Below are 23,746 nucleotides of genomic sequence, written 5' to 3' on the forward strand. Positions count from 1 at the left end.
TTTTTAACAAAAGATTTTTGAGGAAAAAAAGTTTTAATTTTTAATATTTTTTGAATAGCAGCCAAATTTTTAATTTGCTTCAAATAATCTTCACTACTCTTCTCCTTTCCCCCTTTTCCTTCAAGGAAAAATCATTTAAATCACAAAGGTATTCAATCTCTTTCAATAATAAATCCCTAATTTATTCATGAGCAACGTGACGATATCATTTCTTCGGCCTCAACAAAAAAGAGCTTTTCGTGCATCTGTGTTTCAATTGAACTAAAGAAAAAAAAAACTTTTGGGAGAATTTTCTTAAGGCAAAGGACTTAAGTTTGGACACAGACTAAATGGAAAACTTAAAATCAATTAAAATACCATTTAATTAAATTCTTACTTTAGCAAAACATTTTTCACACTCTCGCCTCTCTTTCCTTTTCATGCTTCATACAACCGGCAGCTGCCAAAAACCAACCGCAATTCGTGGTGGCCATTGGTAAAGAGGAGGGATGCAAACAGTCACCCCTACCCTAAATGGCAATACTTTTTGGTAAATCTAAGTATTTGTTATTGCTTCATCCATCTCTGGTACGAATGCATTTAAATGGCAGATGCTATTGTTGTTGTTGTTTGCTGCTGCTGCTGCCACTGCTAATTCGGCTGCCGATTTGCCTCATCTTTTCCAGCATTTCAATTTCATTTTTAGGTGGTGATGCTGTTGCTGCTTTTCCTGTGGCAGATTTTTGCATTCCACTGATGTAGACCGATGGCGGAGTGGTGCCTGGGGTAGCGGGCGTCATCGTTAAGAAAGCAAACGAAGGCAGCGATGGAAAGAATGGAAAGTATGGTTGCTGCTGCTGTTGCGGAGGTGGGACTTGTGATGACTCTGTGGCGGAGCCTGCTAATGTTGGTCTTGGCAGATAGTTGTTTTGCTGCGGCTGCTGTTGTTGGTATGGCATTTGGATTTGATAACTTCCTGTTAAACGTCCAACCAGATTATTGACAGCACGTAATGTCGAAATTGGTATCTACGAATGAGAATTCAAAATGAAATAAAATTTTAAATTAAATGCTTATGCTCTTTATGAATTTTAATTAAAACATGCTACTCTTATTGTAAATGACTGCTAACAGTGTGTGCTGCATGGTTGTGGGTGTGGCATGGCATGGCATGTAATCAAACTGCCATAGTGTTGAATTGATGGCAATTATAATGAAAGTCATGGTTATCCTTGAAAAGTGGGGAAATAAAATATCTGATAAGGCATAGGATGATTATGGGAATGTACTGTGCTGTTTGGCCACAGGCCAAACTAAACATGAGGCATATTTTTGGGCGTATGAGCACATTGTGGCTATAAAATTTTAAGAAAATCTTATAAATTTTTACATAACCGAATGGAATTTTGTATACACTGCACCACTACTGTGGTACAGGGTATTATAACTTAGTGCATTAGTTTGTAACACCCTCAAAGAAGAGAGATAGACCCATTGATAAGTACACCGATTGACTCAGAATCACTTTCTGATTCGATTTAGCTATGTCCGTCTATCTGTCCGTCTGTCCATGTTAGTTTGTGTACAAACTACAGGGAGGAATTTTCGTCCGCTCGTCTTAAAATTTGGTACAGGCATGTTTTCCGGCTTAGAAATGAATCCTCTTGAAATTGGAAAAATCGGTTCAGATTTGGATATAGATCCCATTTATATGTTCGTCCGATTTGGACTAATAATATTGCAATAATGTGGCCTTTTTTTAACAGATTCTATCGAAATTTGGCAGGAGGAGTTTTCTCTTGACTCTTGGAGGCGAATTTCATGGAAATCGGTTCACATTTCGATATAGCTCTCATTTATTGACCAATCTTGCCAAACATTTTGTACAACGCTTTCCTCGACGACTTCCAAATATCTAAGAAGTTTCCTCGAAATCGGTTAAGATTTTGAATATATTGGGTTGCCCAAAAAGTAATTGCGGATTTTTCACATAGTCGGCGTTGACAAATTTTTTCACAGCTTGTGACTCTGTAATTGCATTCTTTCTTCTGTCAGTTATCAGCTATTACTTTTAGCTTGCTTTAGAAAAAAAGTGTAAAAAAGTATATTTGATTAAAGTTCATTCAAAGTTTTATTAAAAATGCATTTACTTTCTTTTGAAAAATCCGCAATTACTTTTTGGGCAACCAATAGCTCCCTTATATATGATCGTCCGATTTTGTTAACCGTTTCTCTCGACATTTCAATCGGCAGATGGATTTTCTTATGGCTCTCACTATTACTGGTGAATTTCTTAGAAATCGGTTCAGATTTTGGTATATCTGCCATAAATGTATATCGCCTGATTTTCACTTCTAGAGCCATTGCGAGAGCATGTATTGACCAATGTTGTCAAAATTTTGCACAACGCTTTTCTCGCCGACTACCACAATATCGAAGAATTTTGGCTCAGATTTAAATATAGCTTTCATATATATGTTCGTCAGATAATAAGATAATAATATCCGCCGAGGTCCATCAAAATTGGTTCAGAATTAGATATAATTCCCACTTTTTACTCTAAAGGTAGGTGCAGGGCATTACATACAGTCGGCTTCGCCCGACTTTTGCCTTTCCTTACTGGTTTAAATAATAAGATAAAAATTATTTTCCTTAGGTGGTTAAGAAAACAATTGGATAGATTGGGTTATTTAAATGGAGCTTCCTATATGTGTGAATTAGACTTTACTTGTCTAAGATGGCGGAAGCGCTCTGGAGGGTCACTAAGTCAACTGGGAGTTCGGTTTATAAGGGAACTATCTCTGGTTGTCTTAGATGTTGGAAGCGCTCTAGAGGCTCAATAAGTCAACTGGGAGTTCAGTTTATAAGGGAACTATCTCTGCTTATGAACTTATTAAGATTACACTTAGCATATATGTTAGGTAAGGTTGAAAAGTGGGTGCGGATATAAATTCGCCCCATATCACTATGGACATAATCTAAAACGTAACATCGTAACATAAGAAATCCCTAATTATAATCTCCACCATAGGTTGGGGGGTACTAATTTCGTCATTCCCTTTGTAACACTTCGAAATATTCGTCTAAGACCCCATAAAGTACATAAATTCTTGATCGTCATGATATTTTAAGTCGATCTAGCCATATCTGTCAGTCTCTCCGTCAGTCCGTCTGTCCGTCCGTCAGTCCGTCCATCTGTCCGTCAGTCTGACGGTCCGTCTGTCCGTCCGTCTGTCCATCCGTCTGTCGGTCCGTCTGTCCGTCTGTCCGTCCGTCTGTCCGTCCGTCTGTCCGTCCGTCTGTCCGTCCGTCTGTCCGTCCGTCTGTCCGTCCGTCTGTCCGTCCGTCTGTCCGTCCGTCTGTCCGTCCGTCTGTCCGTCCGTCTGTCCGTCCGTCTGTCCGTCCGTCTGTCCGTCCGTCTGTCCGTCCGTCTGTCCGTCCGTCTGTCCGTCCGTCTGTCCGTCCGTCTGTCTGTCTGTCCGTCCGTCTGTCCGTCCGTCTGTCCGTCCGTCTGTCTGTCTGTCCGTCCGTCTGTCCGTCCGTCCGTCTGATCGTCCAACTGTCTGTCTGTCTGTCCGTCTGTCTGTCTGTTGAAATCATACTACAGTCTTTAAAAATTGGGATATTGAGCTGAAACTTTCCACAGATTATTTTTTTTGTTCATAAACAGATTAAATTCGAAGATGAGCTATATCGGACTATATATTGATATAGCCCCCATATAGACCGATCCGCCGATTTAGGGCCTTAGCCCCATAAAAGCAACATTCATTATCCGATTTTGCTGAAATTTAGGACAGAGAGTTGTGTTACGCCCTTCGACATCCCTTTTATACCCTCCACCATAGGATGGGGGGTATACTAATTTCGTCATTCTGTTTGTAACTACTCGAAATATTCGTCTGAGACCCCATAAAGTATATATATTCTTGATCGTCGCGACATTTTATGTCGATCTAGCCATGTCCGTCCGTCCGTCTGTCTGTCTGTCGAAAGCTCGCTAACTTGCGAAGGAGTAAAGCTAACCGCTTGAAATTTTGCACAAATACTTCTTATTAGTGTAGGGCGGTTGGTATTGTAAATGGGCCAAATGGATCCATGTTTTGATATAGCTGCCATATAAACCGATCTTGGGTCTTGACTTCTTGAGCCTCTAGACTGCGCAATTCTTATCCGATTGAAATGAATTTTTGCACGACGTGTTTTGTTATGATATCCAACAACTGTGCCAAGTATGGTTCAAATCGGTTCATAACCTGATATAGCTGTCATATAAACAGATCTGGGGCTTTGACTTCTTAAGCTTCTAGAGGGCGCAATTCCTGTCCGATTTGGCTGAAATTATGTACGACGGATCCTCTCATGACCATTAACATATGTGTTTATTATGTTTATAATCGGTCTATAGCCTGATACAGCTCCTATATAAATTAATCTCTCTATTTTACTTCTTGAGCCCCCAAAGGGCGCAATTCTTATTCGAATTGCCTGACATTTTACACAGGTCTCCAACATATAATTTAATTGTGGTCCAAACCGGATCATATCTTGATATCCCCCTAATAGCAAAGCAAATCTTTTCTTTTATCCTTTTTTGCCTATGAAGAGATGCCGGGAAAAGAACCCGACAAATGCGATCCATGGTGGAGGGTATATAAGGTTCGGCCCAGTCGAACTTAGTACGCTTTTACTTGATGAATTTTGTTTTAACTGATTTTAAAAATTTCGAAAATTTTTACCTGTTTTTAGGAATTGGTTGTAGTGTTTTATTCCATGATTTATACTTACCTCGAAAATGCTGTCGATTATGGGTCTCACTATTCCCATGGGTTTGATCATGGCAGCTGGAGCTCCTGCATTACCCATATTCGAATTTGTTTGAGAATAATCAGGTCCATTGTTGTTATTGTAGCCATTGTTGTTACTATTGCCGGCATTGTTGTTGTTGCTATTGCCATTTTGATTGAATAGCCCACTAAACATATTACTAATGAAATTGTTGTTGTTATTGTTGTTGGGGTTGGTATTGGTATTGGCATTGCCAGCATTGGCATTATTGTCGTAGTTGTTGTATTGACTGCTGCCGCTGTAATACGAGGGGTTTGGCTGACCGTACTGTCCATATTCCTGACCAGGATACAGTACTAGATTCTGAACTCTTATAGGTCGAATTAAGGACTACATAATGAGAGAGAGAGAGAGAGAGAGAAAAGAACAACAAATATTTGTTTAATTATAAATGGCAAACAATAATCTACATAAGTGGTAATTTATAAATAAAATAGCAACATTCAATGCATTCCAAGAAAATCAAGGTTAACATTGCTGTACTCAGACCGAGAGACAAACATAATGATGATGGCTATGAATGTCGATGATGCCGACTTTGGCAATGTTTGAATTTCTTCATCAACTTTGAAATGTAATCACCGCTGGCCTTCTCCATGACCATTCAATTCTAATCAATTGACCATGAAATGCCATTCTCCACAATGGAATGCCGAAATCTATTAAAAGGATAATCATTTCCTTTTTGTTATAGTCGTCCTTATCGTACACTTGTCCGATTAGGAGATTAATGAATTTATGGCAAATAATTACAATCGTTATCATGTTAAAGAGTTTTGTAATACAATATGAGTATTAGTGTGAGCGTATGTGTGTGTGTGTGTGCGAGTGTGTGATTCTGAGCATGCCAATGAGAGTGTGATGATGATTGTGTCAAATCAAATTTGCCATGTAATGGCAATTGATTGATAATACACTGAGAAAACTATAAAGAAACTTAAATAAAGGCATCGCATACACAAGATATTGGAGATGTTTTACATCGAACAATGAAATGTGACTATCAATATGTTCAAAATTTTTCAAGAAATATCTTATTTTGAAAAATACCCACCACCGTAGGATAGAGGGTCTATTTATTTAGTCATCACATCGAAATATTAATTTTCGACTCTACAAAGTACATATTTTTCTGATAGTCGTAAAATTTTAAGAAAAACCAGAAATAAAAGGCAAAAGTCGGGAGAAACCGACTATATAATACCCTACACCATCTAGTCTACGTACTAATTTTAATATATAGAACTCATCTCCAAGTCTAGTCAGACTCTAATTTTGCACACCTCTTGAAATATCGAATAGAACCTAATACGATTTTCTTACGATGGTACGAAAATCGTGGCTTCTACAGCCTTAAAAGTCGAAACGCATAAAAGATATATAGGGGAGCTTTATCTAAATCGATTTTGATGAAATTTTTCACACGTTTTGGTATGTCAATTAAACCATCTCTTAAAAAAATTTGTAGAAATCGGACCGAAATTATGGCTTCTACAGCCCGAAAAGGACATATCGGATGAAAAATATATATGGGAGCTATATTTAAAACTGGACCGATTTTTATTAAATTTTGCACACATATGAGGACGTTGAATAAAATGCTCCATGCCTAATCTTGCAAAGATCGAACCAAAACTGGGCCTGCTACAGCCTCAAAAGGCCATATCGGATGAAAAATATATATGGGAGCTATATCTAAATCTGGACCGATTGTTATGGAACTTTGCACACATATGAGGACGTTGAATAAAATGCTCCATGCCTAATTTTGCAAATATCGAACCAAAATTGGGCCTGCTACAGCCTTAAAAGACTATATTGGATGAAAGTTATATATAGGAGCTATATATAAATTTGATCCGATTATGATGAAATTTTGCACACATATTGGGACGCCACAAAAAGCACTTCGCGCCAAATTTTGTAAAGATCGGACCAAAATTGTGCCTTCTACAGCCTTAATAGGTCAAATCGGACGAAAGTTATATATGGGAGCTATATCTAAATCTGAACCGATTTCAATAAAATTTTGCAAGCATTTTGGGACGTTACAAAAAGCACTTCGCGCCAAATTTTGTAAAGATCGGACCAAAATTGTGCCTTCTACAGCCTCAAAAGGCCATATCGGATTAAAAATATATATGGAAGCTATATCTAAATCTGAACCGATTGTTATGGAACTTTGCACACATATGAAGACATTAAACAAAACGGCCTATGGCAAATTTTGTAAAGATCGGACTAAAATTGTGGCTTCTACAGCCTCGAAAGGCCATATCGGATGAAAAATATATATGGGAGCTATATCTAAAACTGGACCGATTGTTATGGAACTTTGCACACATATGTGGACGTTGAATAAAATGCTCCATGACTAATTTTGCAAAGATCGAACCAAAATTGGGCCTGCTACAGCCTTAAAAGACCATATCGGATGAAAGTTATATATAGGAACTATATATAAATCTCATCCGATTATGATGAAATTTTGCACACATATTGGGACGTCACAAAAAGCACTTCGCGCCAAATTTTGTAAAAATCGGACCAAAATTGTGTCTTCTACAGCCTTAATAGGTCAAATCGGACGAAAGTTATATATGGGAGCTATATCTAAATCTGAACCGATTTAGATGAAATTTTGCACACATTTTGGAACGTCACAAAAAACACTTCGCGCCAAATTTTGTAAAGATCGGACCAAAATTGTGTCTTCTACAGCCTTAATAGGTCGAATCGGACAAAAGTTATATATGGGAGCTATATCTAAATCTGAACCGATTTCAATAAAATTTTGCACACATTTTGGAACGTCACAAAAAGCACTACGTGCCAAATTTTGTAAAGATCGGACCAAAATTGTGGCTCCTACAGTTTTGAAAGGGCATATCGGTTGAAAGATATACATGGGAGCTATATCTAAATCTCAACCGATTTCAATAAAATTTTGCAAACAATTTGGGTCGTTAAAATAAACACTTCATGCCAAATTTTGTTAGGATCGGACCAAAATTGTAGCTTCTACAGCTTAAAAAGTACACATCGGATGAAAGATATACATGGGAGCTATATCTAAATCTGAACCGATTTTTTTCAAAATCAATAGTGTTCGTCCTTGGGCCAAAGAAGTGACATATGCAAAATTTCATCATATTCGGAGTATAAATGCGACCTGTATCTTGATCGCAAGAATACATGGACAGATAGACAGAAAGACGGACAGACGGACATCGCTAAATAGAATCAGGAAGTGATTCTAAGTCGATCCGTATACTTATCGATGGGTCTAGCTCTTCTCCTTCTTAGCGTTGCAAACAAATGCATAAATCTATTATACCCAGTACGACAGTAGTGGTGTAGGGTATAATAACGATGTCCGTGTGTCTATCCTACCGTCTGTCCGTATCTATCCGTCTCCGACCATGTGTCCGTCTGTTGTAATTACGCTACCGCCTTTAAGAATTGAAAAATTTAAATGAAGTTGGCCTCAGACCCATATTTTTTCTATACGCAGGTTAAGTTCCTCAATGGGCTAAATCGGACCATATATGGATATACCGGTCATATATTGGGTTGCCCAAAAAGTAATTGCGGATTTTTTAAAAGAAAGTAAATGCATTTTTAATAAAACTTAGAATGAACTTTAATCAAATATACTTTTTTTGCACTTTTTTTCTAAAGCAAGCTAAAAGTAACAGCTGATAACTGACAGAAGAAAGAATGCAATTATAGAGTCACAAGCTGTGAAAAAATTTGTCAACGCCGACTATATGGAAAATCCGCAATTACTTTTTGGGCAACATAAAATATCTACTGATTCTGGGTTCTACCTACACTAAAGATGTATTTATTGCGCGATTTTGCCGAAAGTTGGTACAGCGATCTGAATCAAATATTGTTCATATCGGTCCATATTAACAGATAATAGCCACATAGACCTCTCTGCCGATTTAGGATCTTAAGCCGATAAAATCCGCATTTATTGGCCGATTTTGCTGAAACTAAGTACAGTAAGTTTTATAAGACCCGTCGAAATCCAAACCAACTCTCGTCCAGAAGAGACTATATTTGGATAAAGCTGTCAAATAGAGCGATCTGCCGGTTCGGCCGAATTTATTGCCCGATTTTTAATGAAACTTAGAACAGTGAGTTTCATAAGGCCCGTTGACATCCAAATCATATATCGTCTAGAACAGACAAAATTTGGATAAGGTCACCATACAGAGCGATTTTCCCATTAAGGGTGTTAAGCACATACCAGGCTCAGTTTGGAAAAGCGAGGTGTACTAAGACCCCCATGTCTGAGTCAAAGTTTGTTTACAAAGGTCCATGTTTACATATAGCTGCCATATAGACTGATTTGCTGATTAAGGGTCCAAGGCCCATAAAAGCCGCATTTATTGACCGATTTCACTGAAATCTACAACAAGTTGTACTAAGGCTCCCGATATCTGAACCGAATATTGTTAATCTAAGAAGAAAACGAATAAAGATGTCTTGGTAATACTTTCTGAGTTTTACAGACAAAAGTGTCCTTCAAAGTCCCAAATTAAATTTTGCCCGATTTTTTTTTTTACAAAAATCCCCAAAATACCATTTCGGGCAAATCGCAATTTTTTTTACTAAATTTTCTGTGGAGGCTGCAAATATTGTTAGGTGCAAAACATTTTTTTCATGGGTTTAGGAGACATGTGAAGTAAAAAGGCATTAAATTCGTTCGGGCCGAACTTTGGATACCCACCCACCACTTAGAGTATATATGTAAGCCCCCTTTCGTCACAATCCGGTGAAAATTGGATAACTTATGAACCCAAATTCGGCACGGACATTGAGTGGTCTAATAAACATAGGTTAGGTTAGGTTTAAGTGGCCGTCTGCCATCAGACTCACTTAGACGTTTTCGTCCATTATGATACCACCGGAACAGAAGAAGGAAGATGCCTTCTACTTCCTACCGTTGAACCATCCTAATCGCTTTAAAAAGTCCAATAACTTGCAAAGGTTCATATATCAGACAGGTTCTCAAAGAAATGAGAACCTAAGGTGGAACTCTAGCCTCTATCTGCCAGTGCGGAACACACACACACAAAAGGTGTTCTATAAACTCTTCTTCTTCGATGTCCCTACAGCTTCTGCAAAATTCGTTGCAGGCAACCTTCAGTCTGTCAGCATTTTTCCGATTAGACAGTGACCTGTGATGACGGACACAATGACTAAGACGTCTGTTCTAGCCAATGACAGCAAAGCAGTAGACCTCTTCAAGTCTAGATTAAGCCACATATTGGGCTGCCCAAAAAGTAATTGCGGTTTTTTCATATAGTCGGCGTTGACAAATTTTTTCACAGCTTGTGACTCTGTAATTGCATTCTTTCTTCTGTCAGTTATCAGCTGTTACTTTTAGCTTGCTTTAGAAAAAAGTGTAAAAAAGTATATTTGATAAAAGTTCATTCTAAGTTTTATTAAAAATGCATTTACTTTCTTTTAAAAAATCCGCAATTACTTTTTGGGCAACCCAATAGTTTTGGAATGCTCACAGCCCCCTCTTTGTGACCGTCTATTATTCGTTGTCCTTCGGGTCTGGTCCTGAAAATTTAGCTTACAGGTCGCTGTCGTATCCCTGGAATGTATAGGGTAGTTCCTAGTCTCGCAAGCTCATGCGCTTTACAATTCTCTGGGATATCTTTGTGGTCCGGCACCCAGAACAGGTGAATTTTGAGCTGTTCAGCCATCTCGTTGAGAAATCTGCGACAGTCGAGGGCGATTTTTGTATTCAGAAATACATTCTTTAGGGATTTAAAAACTGCCTGGATATCTGAGAAGATATTTTTGCCAATCGTCGTAATGACATTATATCTTAGCCATTCCATCACTTCCTTAATTGCAAGGATCTCCGCTTGATACGCATTGCAGCGGTCAGGTAATCATTTCGATATGATTAGTTTTAGATCTATAGAATACACCCCAAAGCCCATCTGGCCGTTTAGTTTGGAACCATCCGTATAGAAGTCTACGTAACTTCTGTTACCAAGGATATCGTAGTTCCAATCGGTTCTATCAGGAATAGTGGTATAGTACTTTTTATCAAACACCGGATCAGGTAGGATGTAATCCAGTATGTGGACTATTGAAGCGCCGTCCACCAGACCACAACACCATATAGCATAACAGGTCTGACAACTGCAGTATATACCCAATGCATGACTCGCGGTCAAAACCCCCAACTTTTGCCAATGGCTCTCTTGCAGATGTATATGGCAAGAATTGCCTTTCTTGGCCTTTCCAAAATGTTGGATTTGAAGTTTAATTTCCTGTCCAGCAAAATTTACTCTCAAGGAGACAGGTTCCACTGTAGGCAACTTGTATCTCCTGCTGAAAAGAACTACTTCTGTCTTGCACGGATTTATAACTAGACCACTTTCGGTGGCCCACTTCGCTGCTGGAGTGGCCTAATACATAAAATCTAGAGATCGGTCTTTATGGCAGCTATATCCAAATCTGGGCCAATCTGGGCCAAATTGCAGAAAGATGTCTCTGTTGTAGTTACGCTATAGCTTTAAAAATTTCAATGTTGAGCTGAAATTTGGCACAGATTCAAATTTTTTTTTTCCATACGAAGGCAAACGGGTCAAATGCCGCCATATAGGCCGATGTTCCTATTTAGGGTCTTGAGACCACAATGTCGCATTTATTATCCGATTTTGCTGAATTTTGGAATAGTGAATTGTGCTAGGGAACCCGATTTCAGAATCGAATATGGTCTGTATCGGGGTATATTTTTATATAGGTGACCTATGGACCGATCTGCCGATTCTGGATCTTAAGCCCCATAAAAACCTCATTTGTTTTATCCGATTTTGCAGAAATGAAAAACATTGAGTTATGCTGTAGCCCCCGATATCAAAGCGGGATATGGTTCATGTCGGGTCATATTTACATATTGCTGTCATATAAACCAATCTTCCGATGCGAGGTCTTAAGCCCATAAAAACGGAATTCATTACCTGATTTCCCTGAAATTTTGACAAATTAGTTGGGCTAGGCCACTCGATTTGGATATAGCTGCCACATCGATCGATCTGTCGCTTAAGGATTTGGAAAATGAGTTGGACTAGGCTACTCGGAACGGAGTATGAACCTCATCAGACCACATTTAGATATATTGGGTTGCCCAAAAAGTAATTGCGGATTTTTCATATAGTCGGCGTTGACAAATTTTTTCACAGCTTGTGACTCTGTAATTGCATTCTTTCTTCTGTCAGTTATCAGCTGTTACTTAAAAAAAAAAGTGTAAAAAAAGTATATTTGATTAAAGTTCATTCTAAGTTTTATTAAAAATGTATTTACTTTCTTTTAAAAAATCCGCAATTACTTTTTGGGCAACCAATAGCTGCCACATCGATCGATCTGTCGATTAAGGATCTTAGGCCCATAAAAACGAATTTATTATATGGTTTGGAAAATGAGTTGGACTAGGCTACTCGGAACGGAGTATGAGCCTCATCAGACCACATTTGGATATAGCTGCCATATAGATCGATCGTCGATTTTGGGTCTTAAGCGCATAAAAGGCGCATTTATTACTCGATTTGGCAGAAATTAGTGAGTTGCAGTAGGACAAGCAATATCCCAACAAATTTTGGTCCAGATCGAAGTACGTTTCGATATAGCTGCCATATACACCGATCTCCCGATGCAGGGTTTTAAGCCCTCCATATCCGAACTAGGTATGATCTACACCAGGCCACATTTAGTTATAGCTGCCACATCGACCGAACTGCTGATTTACAGTCTAAATCGCATAAGAGGTGCATTTATTATTCGATTTGTCTGAAATGTGGAACAGGGACTTGCAGTAGAACAATCGATATTCGAACAGAGTATGGTCCAAAGCGATCGATGTTTGGTATTATCTATTACATTGACCGATCTGCGGATTAAGGGTCTCAAGCGCCAAACAGGCGCATTTATTACCCGATTTCTTTGTTATGTGAAACAATGAGTTGCATTAGAACACCAATATTCTAACCGAATAGGGTTCAGATTGGACCATATTTTGATAAAGCATATCATATAGACCAATTTAGGGTATACTATTTCGCCAAAAATTAGGACATTGAGTTGGACTAGGTCTAGGTTGGACCATATAAACCAGATAAAGCTGTCCTATCAGACCAATCAGCTGATTTAGGATCTTCTATTTCGCTAAAATGAAGAACAGTGAGTTGCATTAGGCCTCCCGTTGTCCGAACAGAATGAGGACCATATCGGCCCACATTTTGATATACCAATCATATAGGGCGATTCGATAATTTGGGCCCTTACTTTACTTTAGTTGGAAATGACAGAACGTTTGTACCATTAGCCGAACTTAGAATAGCGTTTTTATGGGGTTGCCCAAAAAGTAATTGCGGATTTTTCATATAGTCGGCGTTGACAAATTTTTTCACAGCTTGTGACTCTGTAATTGCATTCTTTCTTCTGTCAGTTATCAGCTGTTACTTTTAGCTTGCTTTAGAAAAAAAGTGTAAAAAAAGTATATTTGATTAAAGTTCATTCAAAGTTTTATTAAAAATACATTTACTTTCTATTTTAAAAATCCGCAATTACTTTTTGGGCAACCCATAATTAAATAAGATGATTAATATATCCATGGTGGCGAGTATGGTCGCCACGGTAGCCAAGAGTGCTCGGATTACCAGTGCGTAGGTGGTTGGTTCGATTCCCCACAGAGACCTGGTCTGACGCTTATGTGGTATCACAATGTTAAGGACTGCCACCATTACCTTTTACCTATGAACTTGGGCTACAAGAAAAAACTCACAAAAACCGAATATTTCTTCTGATTGTTCTTCTATTAGTTATTGACTAGTTTCAAATGTAGAAAAACTGTCAACATTTTGGGCGTTTCATTGTTGCTTTTTGCATTCGTTAAAAATTCCCACATACATATGTAGGTATGTGAGCATTTCCTGCAGCATACAACATTTCTAAAACTCGTCTATGCTCCACTGTGTGTGTGGCTGGCTCTGACTGGCGGACAACTGCATTCAATGTTTGTATTGACTTTTCACAAATGTTTCCAACTAAAGTCAATATCAACCATAAATCGTGAATTTTTCTGTGTGTGTGAGTGTGTGTGTGGGTGTGGGTTTATTTGTTCAACAGCAACAACCATACATACACTTGCAATACAACAACAGTGCTAAGAGTTCCACCATGGCCATTCGACCATTCAATGCATCTTTGTCCATTTGAAGTGTATTCGACTAATATTTGTCCAATGGATGCATAATATGTGAAGATGACGTTTGGAACCCAAAATGGCATTACCTAGACACCTCTATGCTCATGGGCAGAGTTGCCATATGGCAATGCGAATTATGAGAATAGAAAGCCCAGCCTAAAATCTCTAATCTTCAAAATTTTAGAAAATAAAGTCGTTTAAAGCCGGCATTTCAATACCCTACACAGAAGAATAGAGACAGGCTAATAGATACAAGTAAAACCATGCTAAGTTCGGCCGGGCCGAATCAGGGATTATTTATAGACCGATTTGTATCATACTTGGCATGGATGTTGGAAGTCGTAACTCAAGTCGTTGTTTAAAATTTTTGCCAAATCTTACGAAAAGTGAGGCCTCTAGAGGTTCAAGAAGTCAAATCGGGGGAACGGTTTATATGAAGGCTCTATCCAAATCTGAACCGATATGGCCCATTTGCAGTTCCCAACGACCTACACCAATAGAAGTATCTACGCAAAATTTCAAGCGGTTAGTTTTATGAGTTCGACCGCTGTCGCGATTTCGACAGACGGACGGACGGACATGACTAGATAACTCAGATTGTCGACACTATCCAGAACACTTTATGGGGTCGAAGATCAATATTTCGAGGTGTTACAAATGGACTTCTAATGAAATCCGATAGCAAGAATGAAATATACCCTCAAAAAAAAAAAAAAAAACATATATATGGGAGCTACATCTAAATCTGAACCGATTTCGACCAAACTCTACAGATATTGTAGTAGTCGTCGAAGAAAGCGTTGGGCAAAATTTTGCCAAGATTGATCAATAAATGAGTTTGCAGTGGCTCTAGAAGTGAAAATCGGTCGATATTCATATATGACAGCTATATCTAAATCTGGGCCGATTTTTACGAAATTCACCAGTAATGTCAAGAGTCATTAGGAAATCCTTCCTGCCAAATTTCGAGAGAATCGGTTGACAAATGAGCGCTTTATTGCAATATTTCTCAAAATCGGACGAATATATATATGGAAGCTATACCTAAATCTGAACCGATTTTGAGCCAACTTTATAGACATTGTGCAAGTTGTCGAGGAAAGCGATGTACAAAATTTAGGGAAGATTGGTCAATAAATGCGCTTGCAGTGGCTCTAGGAATGAAAATCGGGTGATATATATATACGGGAGCTATATCTAAATCTGAACCGATTTCTATGAAATTCACCAGTAATGTCAAGAGTCAAGAGAAAATCCTTCCTAACAAATTTCAAGAGAATCGGTTGACAAATGACCATTTTATTGCTGTATTACTGCAAATCGGACGAATATATACATGGGAGCTATATCCAAATCTGAAGCGATTTCTATGAAATTACCCGGTAATGTCGGGAGTCATAAGAAAATTCTTCCTGTCGACTTTCGAAAGAATCGGTCAACAAATGACAATTTTATTGCAGTATTACTGCAAATCGGACGAACATATATTTGGGAGCTATATCCAAATCTGAACCGTTTTTTTTCAATTTCAAAGGGGTATCGTCTCTAGGTCGAAAAACATGCCGGTACCAAATTTGAAGATGATCGGATGAGAATTGCGACCTGCAGTTTGTACACAAATTAACATGGAAAGATGGACAGACAGACGGACATGGCTAAATCGAATCAGAAAGTGATTCTGAGTCGATCGGTTAACTTATCAATCGGTCTATCTCTCTTTCTTTTGGGTGCTTTAAACTAATTCACTAAGTTATAATACCCTGTACCACAGTAGTGGTGTAGAGTATAACAAGTAAAAGCGTACTAACTTTGGCCGGGCCGAATCTTTTATACCCTCCACCATGGATCGCATCTGTCGAGTTCTTTTCCCGATATATTTTTTATACAAACAAAGGATAAAAGAAAAATTCTTATGCTATTAGATCTATATCACGTTTTGGTCTGATTCGTACCATAATTGAATTGAATGTTGAAGATCATAATATTGGGTTTGCCCAAAAAGTAATTGCGGATTTTTTAAAAGAAAGTAAATGCATTTTTAATAAAACTTAGAATGAACTTTAATCAAATATACTTTTTTTCTAAAGCAAGCTAGAAGTAACAGCTGATAACTGACAGAAGAAAGAATGCAATTACAGAGTCACAAGCTGTGGACAAATTTGTCAACGTCAACTATACGAAAAATCCGCAATTACTTTTTGGGCAACCATAGAAGTCGTTGTGTTCAGCCAATTCGAATAAAAATTGCGCCCTCTAGACGCTTAAGAAGTAAAATCGGGAGATCGGTTTATATGGGAGCTGTATCAGGCTATTGACCGATTTAGACCATAATTGATACGTATGTTGAAGGCCTTGAGAGAAGTCGTTGTACAAAATTTCACCGAAATCGGATAATAATTGCGACCTTTAGAGGCTCAAGAAGTCAAGATCCCAGATCGGTTTATATGGTAGCTATAACAGGTTATGGTTATTAAAACTATATTTGTTGAAAGTCATAACAAAACACCTCGTGCATAATTTTAGTCAAAATTAGAGCCTCTAGAGGCTGAAAAAGTCAAGACCCCAGATCGGTTTATATGGCAGCTATATCAGGTTATGGACCAATTAAAACCATATTTGACATATTTGCTGAAAGTCATAACAAAACACCTCATGTAAAATTTCAGCCAAATCGGATAAGAATGGCGCCTTCTAGTGACTCATGAAGTCAAGCTCCAAGATCGGATTAAATGGCAGCTATATCAGGTTATGGACCAATTAAAACTATATTTGACGTAGTTGTTGAAAGTCATAACAAAACACCTCGTGCAAAATTTTAGCCAAATCGGATGAGAATTGAGCCATCTAGAGGCTGAAGAAGTCAAGATCCCAGATCGGTTTATATGACAATTATATCAGGTTATGTACCAATTGCAACCATATATGGCATAGTTGTTGAAAGTCATAACAGAAAACCACGTGCAAAATTTTAGCCAAATCGGATAGGAATTGCGCCATCTAGAGGCTGAAGAAGCCATGACCCCAGATTGGTTTTCTATGACAGCTATATCAGGTTATGGACCGATTTGAACCGCACTTAACATATTTGTTGGAAATCATAACAAAACACCTCGTGCAAAATTTTAGCCAAATCGGATAGGAATTTCCCCGTCTTGAAGCTCAAGAAGTCAAAATCCCAGATCGGTTTATATGACAGCTACATCAGGTTATAGACCAATTTGAACCGCACTTAACACAGTTGTTGGAAACTATCACAAAACACCTCATGCAAAATTTCAGCCAAATCGGATAAGAATGGCGCCCTCTAGTGACTCATGAAGTCAAGATCCAAGATCGGTTTATATGGCAGTTATATCAGTTTATGGACCGATTGGGACCATACTTACGATAGTTGTTGGAAGTCATAACAAAACATCTAGTGCAAAATTTAAGCCAAATCGGATGAGAAATGCGCCCTCTAGAGGCTGCAGAAATCAAGACCCCAGATCGGTTTATATGGCAGCTATATCAGGTTATGGACCAATTAAAACCATATTTGACATATTTGCTGAAAGTCATAACAAAACACCTCATGCTAAATTTCCGCCAAATCGGATAAGAATGGCGCCCTCTAGTGACTCATGAAATCAAGATCCAAGATCGCTTTATATGGCAGCTATATCAAAACATGGACCGATATGGCCCATTTACAATTCAAACCGATCTACTCTAATAAGATGTATTGTTGCAAAATTTCAAGTGGCTAGCTTTACGCCTTCGAAAGTTAGAGTGCTTTCGACAGACAGACGGATGGACGGATGGATGGACGGATGGACGGATGTACGGATGGACGGATGTACGGATGGACGGACGGACGGACGGACGGACGGATGGATGGATGGACGGACGGATGGACGGATGGACGGACGGACGGATGTACGGACGGACGGATGGACGGACGGATGGACGGACGGATGGACGGACGGATGGACTGAAGGATGGACGGACGGATGGACGGACGGATGGAAGGACGGATGGATGGACAGATGGATGGACGGACGGATGGACGGACGGATGGACGGACGGACGGACGGATGGACGGACGGATGGATGGACGGAAGGATAGACGGACGGACAGATGGACGGACGGACGGACAGACGGATGGACGGACGGCTGGACGGATGGACGTATGGACGGACGGACGGCTGGATGGACGGACGGATGGAGGGACGGATAGACCGACGGATAGACGGATGGACAGACGGACGGACGGATGGACGGACGAATGTACGGACGGATGGACGGACGAATGTACGGACGAATGTACGGACGTATGGACGGACGGACGGCTGGACGGACGGATGGATGGACGGACGAATGTACGGACGGATGGACGGACGGACGAATGTACGGACGGATGGACGGACGGATGGACGGATGGACGGATGGACGGACGGACGGACGGATGGACGGACGGATGGACGGACGGACGGATGGATGGATGGATGGACGGATGGACGGATGGACGGACGGACGGACGGATGGACGGACGGATGGACGGACGGATGGACGGACGGATGGACGGACGGATGGACGGACGGATGGACGGACGGATGGACGGACGGATGGACGGACGGATGGACGGACGGATGGACGGACGGATGGACGGACGGATGGACGGACGGATGGACGTACGGACAGACTGACTGACGGACGGAAAAGCTATATCGACCTAAAATGACATGTGGTTAAAAAATATATACACCTATGGGGTCTTGGAGGCCATCGTAGCGCAGAGGTTAGCATGTCCGCCTAGGTTCGAATGCTGGCGAAAACATCAGAAAACATTTTCAGCGGTGGTTTCCCCCTCCTAATGCTGGCAACATTTGTTAGGTACTATGCCATGTAAAACTCCTCTCCAAAGAGGTGTCGCACTGCGGCACGCCGTTGGGACTCGGCTATAAAAAGGAAGCCCCTTATCATTGAGCTTTTACTTAAATCGAACAGCACTCATTGATATGTGAGAAGTTTGCCCTTGTTCCTTAGTGTAATGTTCATGGGCAAAATTTGTATTTGCAAGGGGTATACCCCCATCCTATGGTGGAGGGTATACCAATCTCCATCATTTCTAATTTTTTTTTTTTTGGCAAAGCTACGTAGCAACTTTGTGTAGGGTACAACTAACTAAACACTACCATCACCATCACCACCACCTACAACTACCATAACAAAAAAGAACAATGACACAACATTTACTTACTTACGTCGTTCACCAACACCGCATCGTGACGCGGCCCCCTCGCATAACCGGTGACTCGTGTGAATTCTGTGACCAAATGTGAGAAGACCACGAGCAACACAAACCAAACAAAACGATCCATGGCGGTTATGATTATCTGCAACAGAAGAACACAAAACCGTATGAAAAAGCGTAACAGAACAAAAGAACGAATAATCGCATAATGCTTATGGAGCAGATATGGCATAAGGCTTTCAATAAAATTAAAAGTAAATACAATTTTTATATTACATTTAGACAATATATTCACTAGCTTATCATCGCCAAACAAGAAGAAGAAGAAGAGACAATGACTTTGTCATTTAAGCTACCATAATAGTCAAAGTCAGCATTTAAATGCAGATTTGAAGCTTCAGAGAGCTTTGGTGATGGCATACAGTCCGCTTTGGGGAGGCTTAAACATTTTTCGTTATTAAATTTTATGAAAATAGTTACTCTGAGTTGCATACATTTTCGTCTTTGGTGGAACTCCTTCACAAAGTGATGACACTCTGACCAACGTCGTTCGAGATTGACCCATCATTTCAAATCAGATGATAAATTACTTTTTAATGACCTCAAGTGTCCTTGTATTTTTGTCCCGCTTGGGCTGATCAGATTTTTTTGGAAATATGGGGCAGAATTGTTCTATGGTGAAAATTTAACACTTCTTTTCTCATATTAAGAGGGGAGAGTGAGGGAGAGTGCATTTCCAGTTTTTAAAAACGCCATATGACTGGGCCTATGGTAAGGAAGTTTTACTTGACTGGGTGAAACGTACCACCACAAAAACCCCCAAAAGCAGTTACCTAGGTCGATCAAGACTAAATGGGACTCAAATCAATGAACACTCACATGATAATACTATTTGGGAAAACATTTATGAGGCCTCCTATCCCACAAAAAACTCCAATAAATGAAAAACTGAATAAAATTAAAGTTATTTGGGAGCATAGCACGAATTTTAGCGAATAATTCCATTTTAAACTTGCATAGCTCTTGATTTAGTTATAGTAGATCTTCCTTTCAGATTTTGTTACGATCAGACCAAAATTATGGGCACTGTCGTAATAAAAGCTCACCCCAAAAATACAAGGACACTTGAGGTTGTTGGAAATCATAACAAAACATCTCATGTAAAATTTCAGCCAAATCGGATAAGAAGGGCGCCCTCTAGTGACTCATGAAGTCAACATCCAAGATCGCTTTATATGACAGCTACATCACAACATGGGCCGACTTGGCCCATTTACAATCCGACCTACACTTATAGAAATTCAAAAATGCAAATGTTGCCCATGAACATTCCACTAAGGAACAGGGGCAAGCTTCTCACACATCAATGAGTGCAGTTCGATTCAAGTTTTAGCTCAACGAAAAGGGGCCTCCTTTTTATAGCCGAGTCCGAACGGCGTGCCGCAGTGCGACACCTCTTTGGAGAGAAGTTTTACATGGCACATAGTACCTCACAAATGTTGCCAGCATTAAGAGGGGAAAACCACCGTTGAAAATTTTTTCTGTTGGTCTCGCCAGGATTCGAACCCAGGTGCTCAGGGTCATAGGAGGATGTGCTAACCTCTGCGCTACGGTGGCCTCCGACCTACACTTATATTATGTGCAAAATTTCAAGCGTGTAGCTTTACTCCTTCAAAAGTTGGTGTGCATTAGACAGACGGACGGACGGACGGAGGGACAGATGGACATGGCTAGATCGACGATCAAGCCAATATATACTATTGGGTTGCCCAAAAAGTAATTGCGGATTTTTCATATAGTCGGCGTTGACAAATTTTTTCACAGCTTGTGACTCTGTAATTGCATTCTTTCTTCCGTCAGTTATCAGCTGTTACTTTTAGCTTGCTTTAGAAAAAAAGTGTAAAAAAGTATATTGGATTAAAGTTCATTCCAAGTTTTATTAAAAATGCATTTACTTTCTTTTAAAAAATCCGCAATTACTTTTTGGGCAACCCATTATATGGCGTCTTAGACGCATATTTCAAGGTGCTACAAACGGAATGACGAAATGAGTATAACCCCATCCTATGGATGGAGGGTATAAAAACCTGAAACAAGTATTATAAGAAGGCATTAAGTTCGGCCAGGCCGAACTTTGGATACCCATCACCTCGGGTACACATTTAAACCACCTTTCGCCATAATCCGATGAAAAATGCATTATTTATGCCCCCATAGTAGCTTTATCGAAATATGGTCCTATTTGGAACAAATTCAGCACAAGTCATTGTACAATTTTGTAGAACAAAATATTGGTCTTTTTGGTAGCTATATCCAAACCTGGACCGATCTGAATCATATACGACACGGATGTCGAAAAGCCTAACATAAGTCTCTGTGTCAAATTTCAGCGACATCGGATTATAAATGTGCCTTTTATGGGGCCAAGATTTTATATCGATAGATCGGTCTATATGGCAGCTATATCCAAATCTGAACCGATCTGGGCCAAATTGAAGGGCCTAACACAACTCACTGTCCCAAACTTAGGCGAAATTGGACAATAAATGCGCCTTTTATGGGCCCAAGACCTTAAATCGATAGATCGCTCTATATGGCAGCTATATCTAAATCTGGACCGATCTGAGCCAAATAGCAGAAGAAGGTCGAAAGGCCTAATACAACTCCCTGTCCCAAAACTTCGGTCTATATGGCAGCTATATCCAAATCTGGACCGATCTGTGGCATATTCCAGGAAGATGTCGAGGGGCCTAACTTAACCCACTATCCCAAATTTCGGCGACATCGGACAATAAATGCGCCTTTTAGGGGCCAAAACCTTAAATCGGGAGATCGGTGTATATGGCAGCTATATCCAAATCTGGACCGATCTCAAATTGAAGAAGTATGTAAAGGGGCTTAACCTAACTCACTGTCCCAAATTTCGGAGACATCGGACAATAAATGCGCCTTTTATGGGTCAAAACCTTACATCGAGAGTTCGGTCTTTATGGCAGCTATATCCAAATCTGATCCGATCTGTGCCATATTGCAGAAGTAAGTCAAGGGGCTTAACCTAACTCACTGTGCCAAATTTCGGCGACATCGGACAATAAATGCGCCTTTTATGGGCCAAAACATTAAATCGAGGGATCGGTCTATATGGCAGCTTTAACGAAATCTAGACCGATCTGGGCCTAATTGACGAAAGATGTCGAAGGTCCTAACACAACTCACTGTTCCAAATTTCAGCAAAATCGGACAATAAATGTGGCTTTTATGGGCCTAAGACCCTAAATCGGAGGATTGGTCTATATGGTAACTATAACCAAATCTGGATCGATGTTGGCCAAATTGAGGAAGGATGTCGAAGGGCCTAATACAACTCACTGTCCCAAATTTCAGCAAAATCGGATAATAAATGTGGCTTTTATGGGCCTAAGACCCTAAATCGGAGGATTGGTCTATATGGCAGCTATATCCAAATTTTTAGCGATCTGAGCTAAATTGAGGAAGGATGTCGAAGGGCCTTATATAATTCACTGTACCAAATTTCACCACAATCGGATAATAAATGTGGCCCTTATGGGCCTTGGACCCTAAATCGGCAGATCGGTCTATATGGCAGCTATATCCAAATCTGGACCATCTGGGCCAAATTGCAGAAAGATGTCGAGGGGCCTAACACAACTCACTGTCCTAAATTTTGGCAGAATCGGACAATAAATGCGCCTTTTATGGGCCTATGAACCTAAATCTGAGGATCGGTCTATATGGCAGCTATATCCAAATCCGGACCGATGTGGGCCAAATTGACGAAATATATCAAAGGGCCTAACGCAACTCACTCTCCTCAATTTCAGCAAAATCGGACAATAAATGTGGCTTTTATGCGCCTAAGACCCTAAATCGGAGGATCGGTCTATATGGGGTCTATATCAAGATATTGTCCGAAATAGCCCATCTTCGAACTTAACCTGCTTATGACCTCTTCTGGCGCCGTTGGAGAATTTCCCAGGAAATATATACACCAAACAAAAAATTGATACCACCGGTATTGATAGTAAAGTAATACCAAAATAATACCGTATGGTATTGATGCAAAGCATTATAAATACCATACGGTATTGTTTTGGTATTAATTGATGGAGAAGCTTTCTTGTCAATACCATTGATAAAATACGGTATAAATTTTTCTTTTACTGTATGTATGTTTGCACCGGTAGCCGAGTTGGTAGCGTGCTTGCATTCAGGGGTCGTGGGTTCGATTCCCACCAGACGCCTTGGTCTGTCGCTACTGTGGTATCACAATGGACCTAAAATTATCTGAGTCTGTAAAGGATTGCCACTCTTACCTAACCTAACCTATGTATGCCTAATAGACAGATCTACCGATTTGGGGTCTAAAACTCATAGAACGTCAATTTTTTATACGATTTCCATGAAATTTCGCTTAGCAACA

The 23,746-nt window shown here is 39.8% G+C and overlaps 1 protein-coding gene across 2 annotated transcripts in view; it reads right to left on the reverse strand.

Annotated features, from left to right (window-relative positions):
- Positions 1-297: 297 nt before the first annotated feature.
- The window catches only part of LOC106080729 (homeobox protein 5), a 98,056-nt gene continuing 74,607 nt past the window's right edge, over positions 298-23,746 (reverse strand). For both annotated transcript variants that reach the window (XM_013242230.2, XM_013242232.2), the window contains exons 2-4: positions 19,316-19,447; positions 4,768-5,157; positions 298-1,007 (exon numbers count right to left, since the gene is read on the reverse strand). In XM_013242230.2, the coding sequence (XP_013097684.2) occupies positions 594-1,007; positions 4,768-5,157; positions 19,316-19,447 (936 nt within the window). In that variant the 3' untranslated portion in view covers positions 298-593. The remainder of the gene's footprint in view (positions 1,008-4,767; positions 5,158-19,315; positions 19,448-23,746) is intronic.

Source organism: Stomoxys calcitrans, chromosome 5, assembly GCF_963082655.1.
Source record: "Stomoxys calcitrans chromosome 5, idStoCalc2.1, whole genome shotgun sequence".
Lineage (NCBI taxonomy): Eukaryota > Metazoa > Arthropoda > Insecta > Diptera > Muscidae > Stomoxys > Stomoxys calcitrans.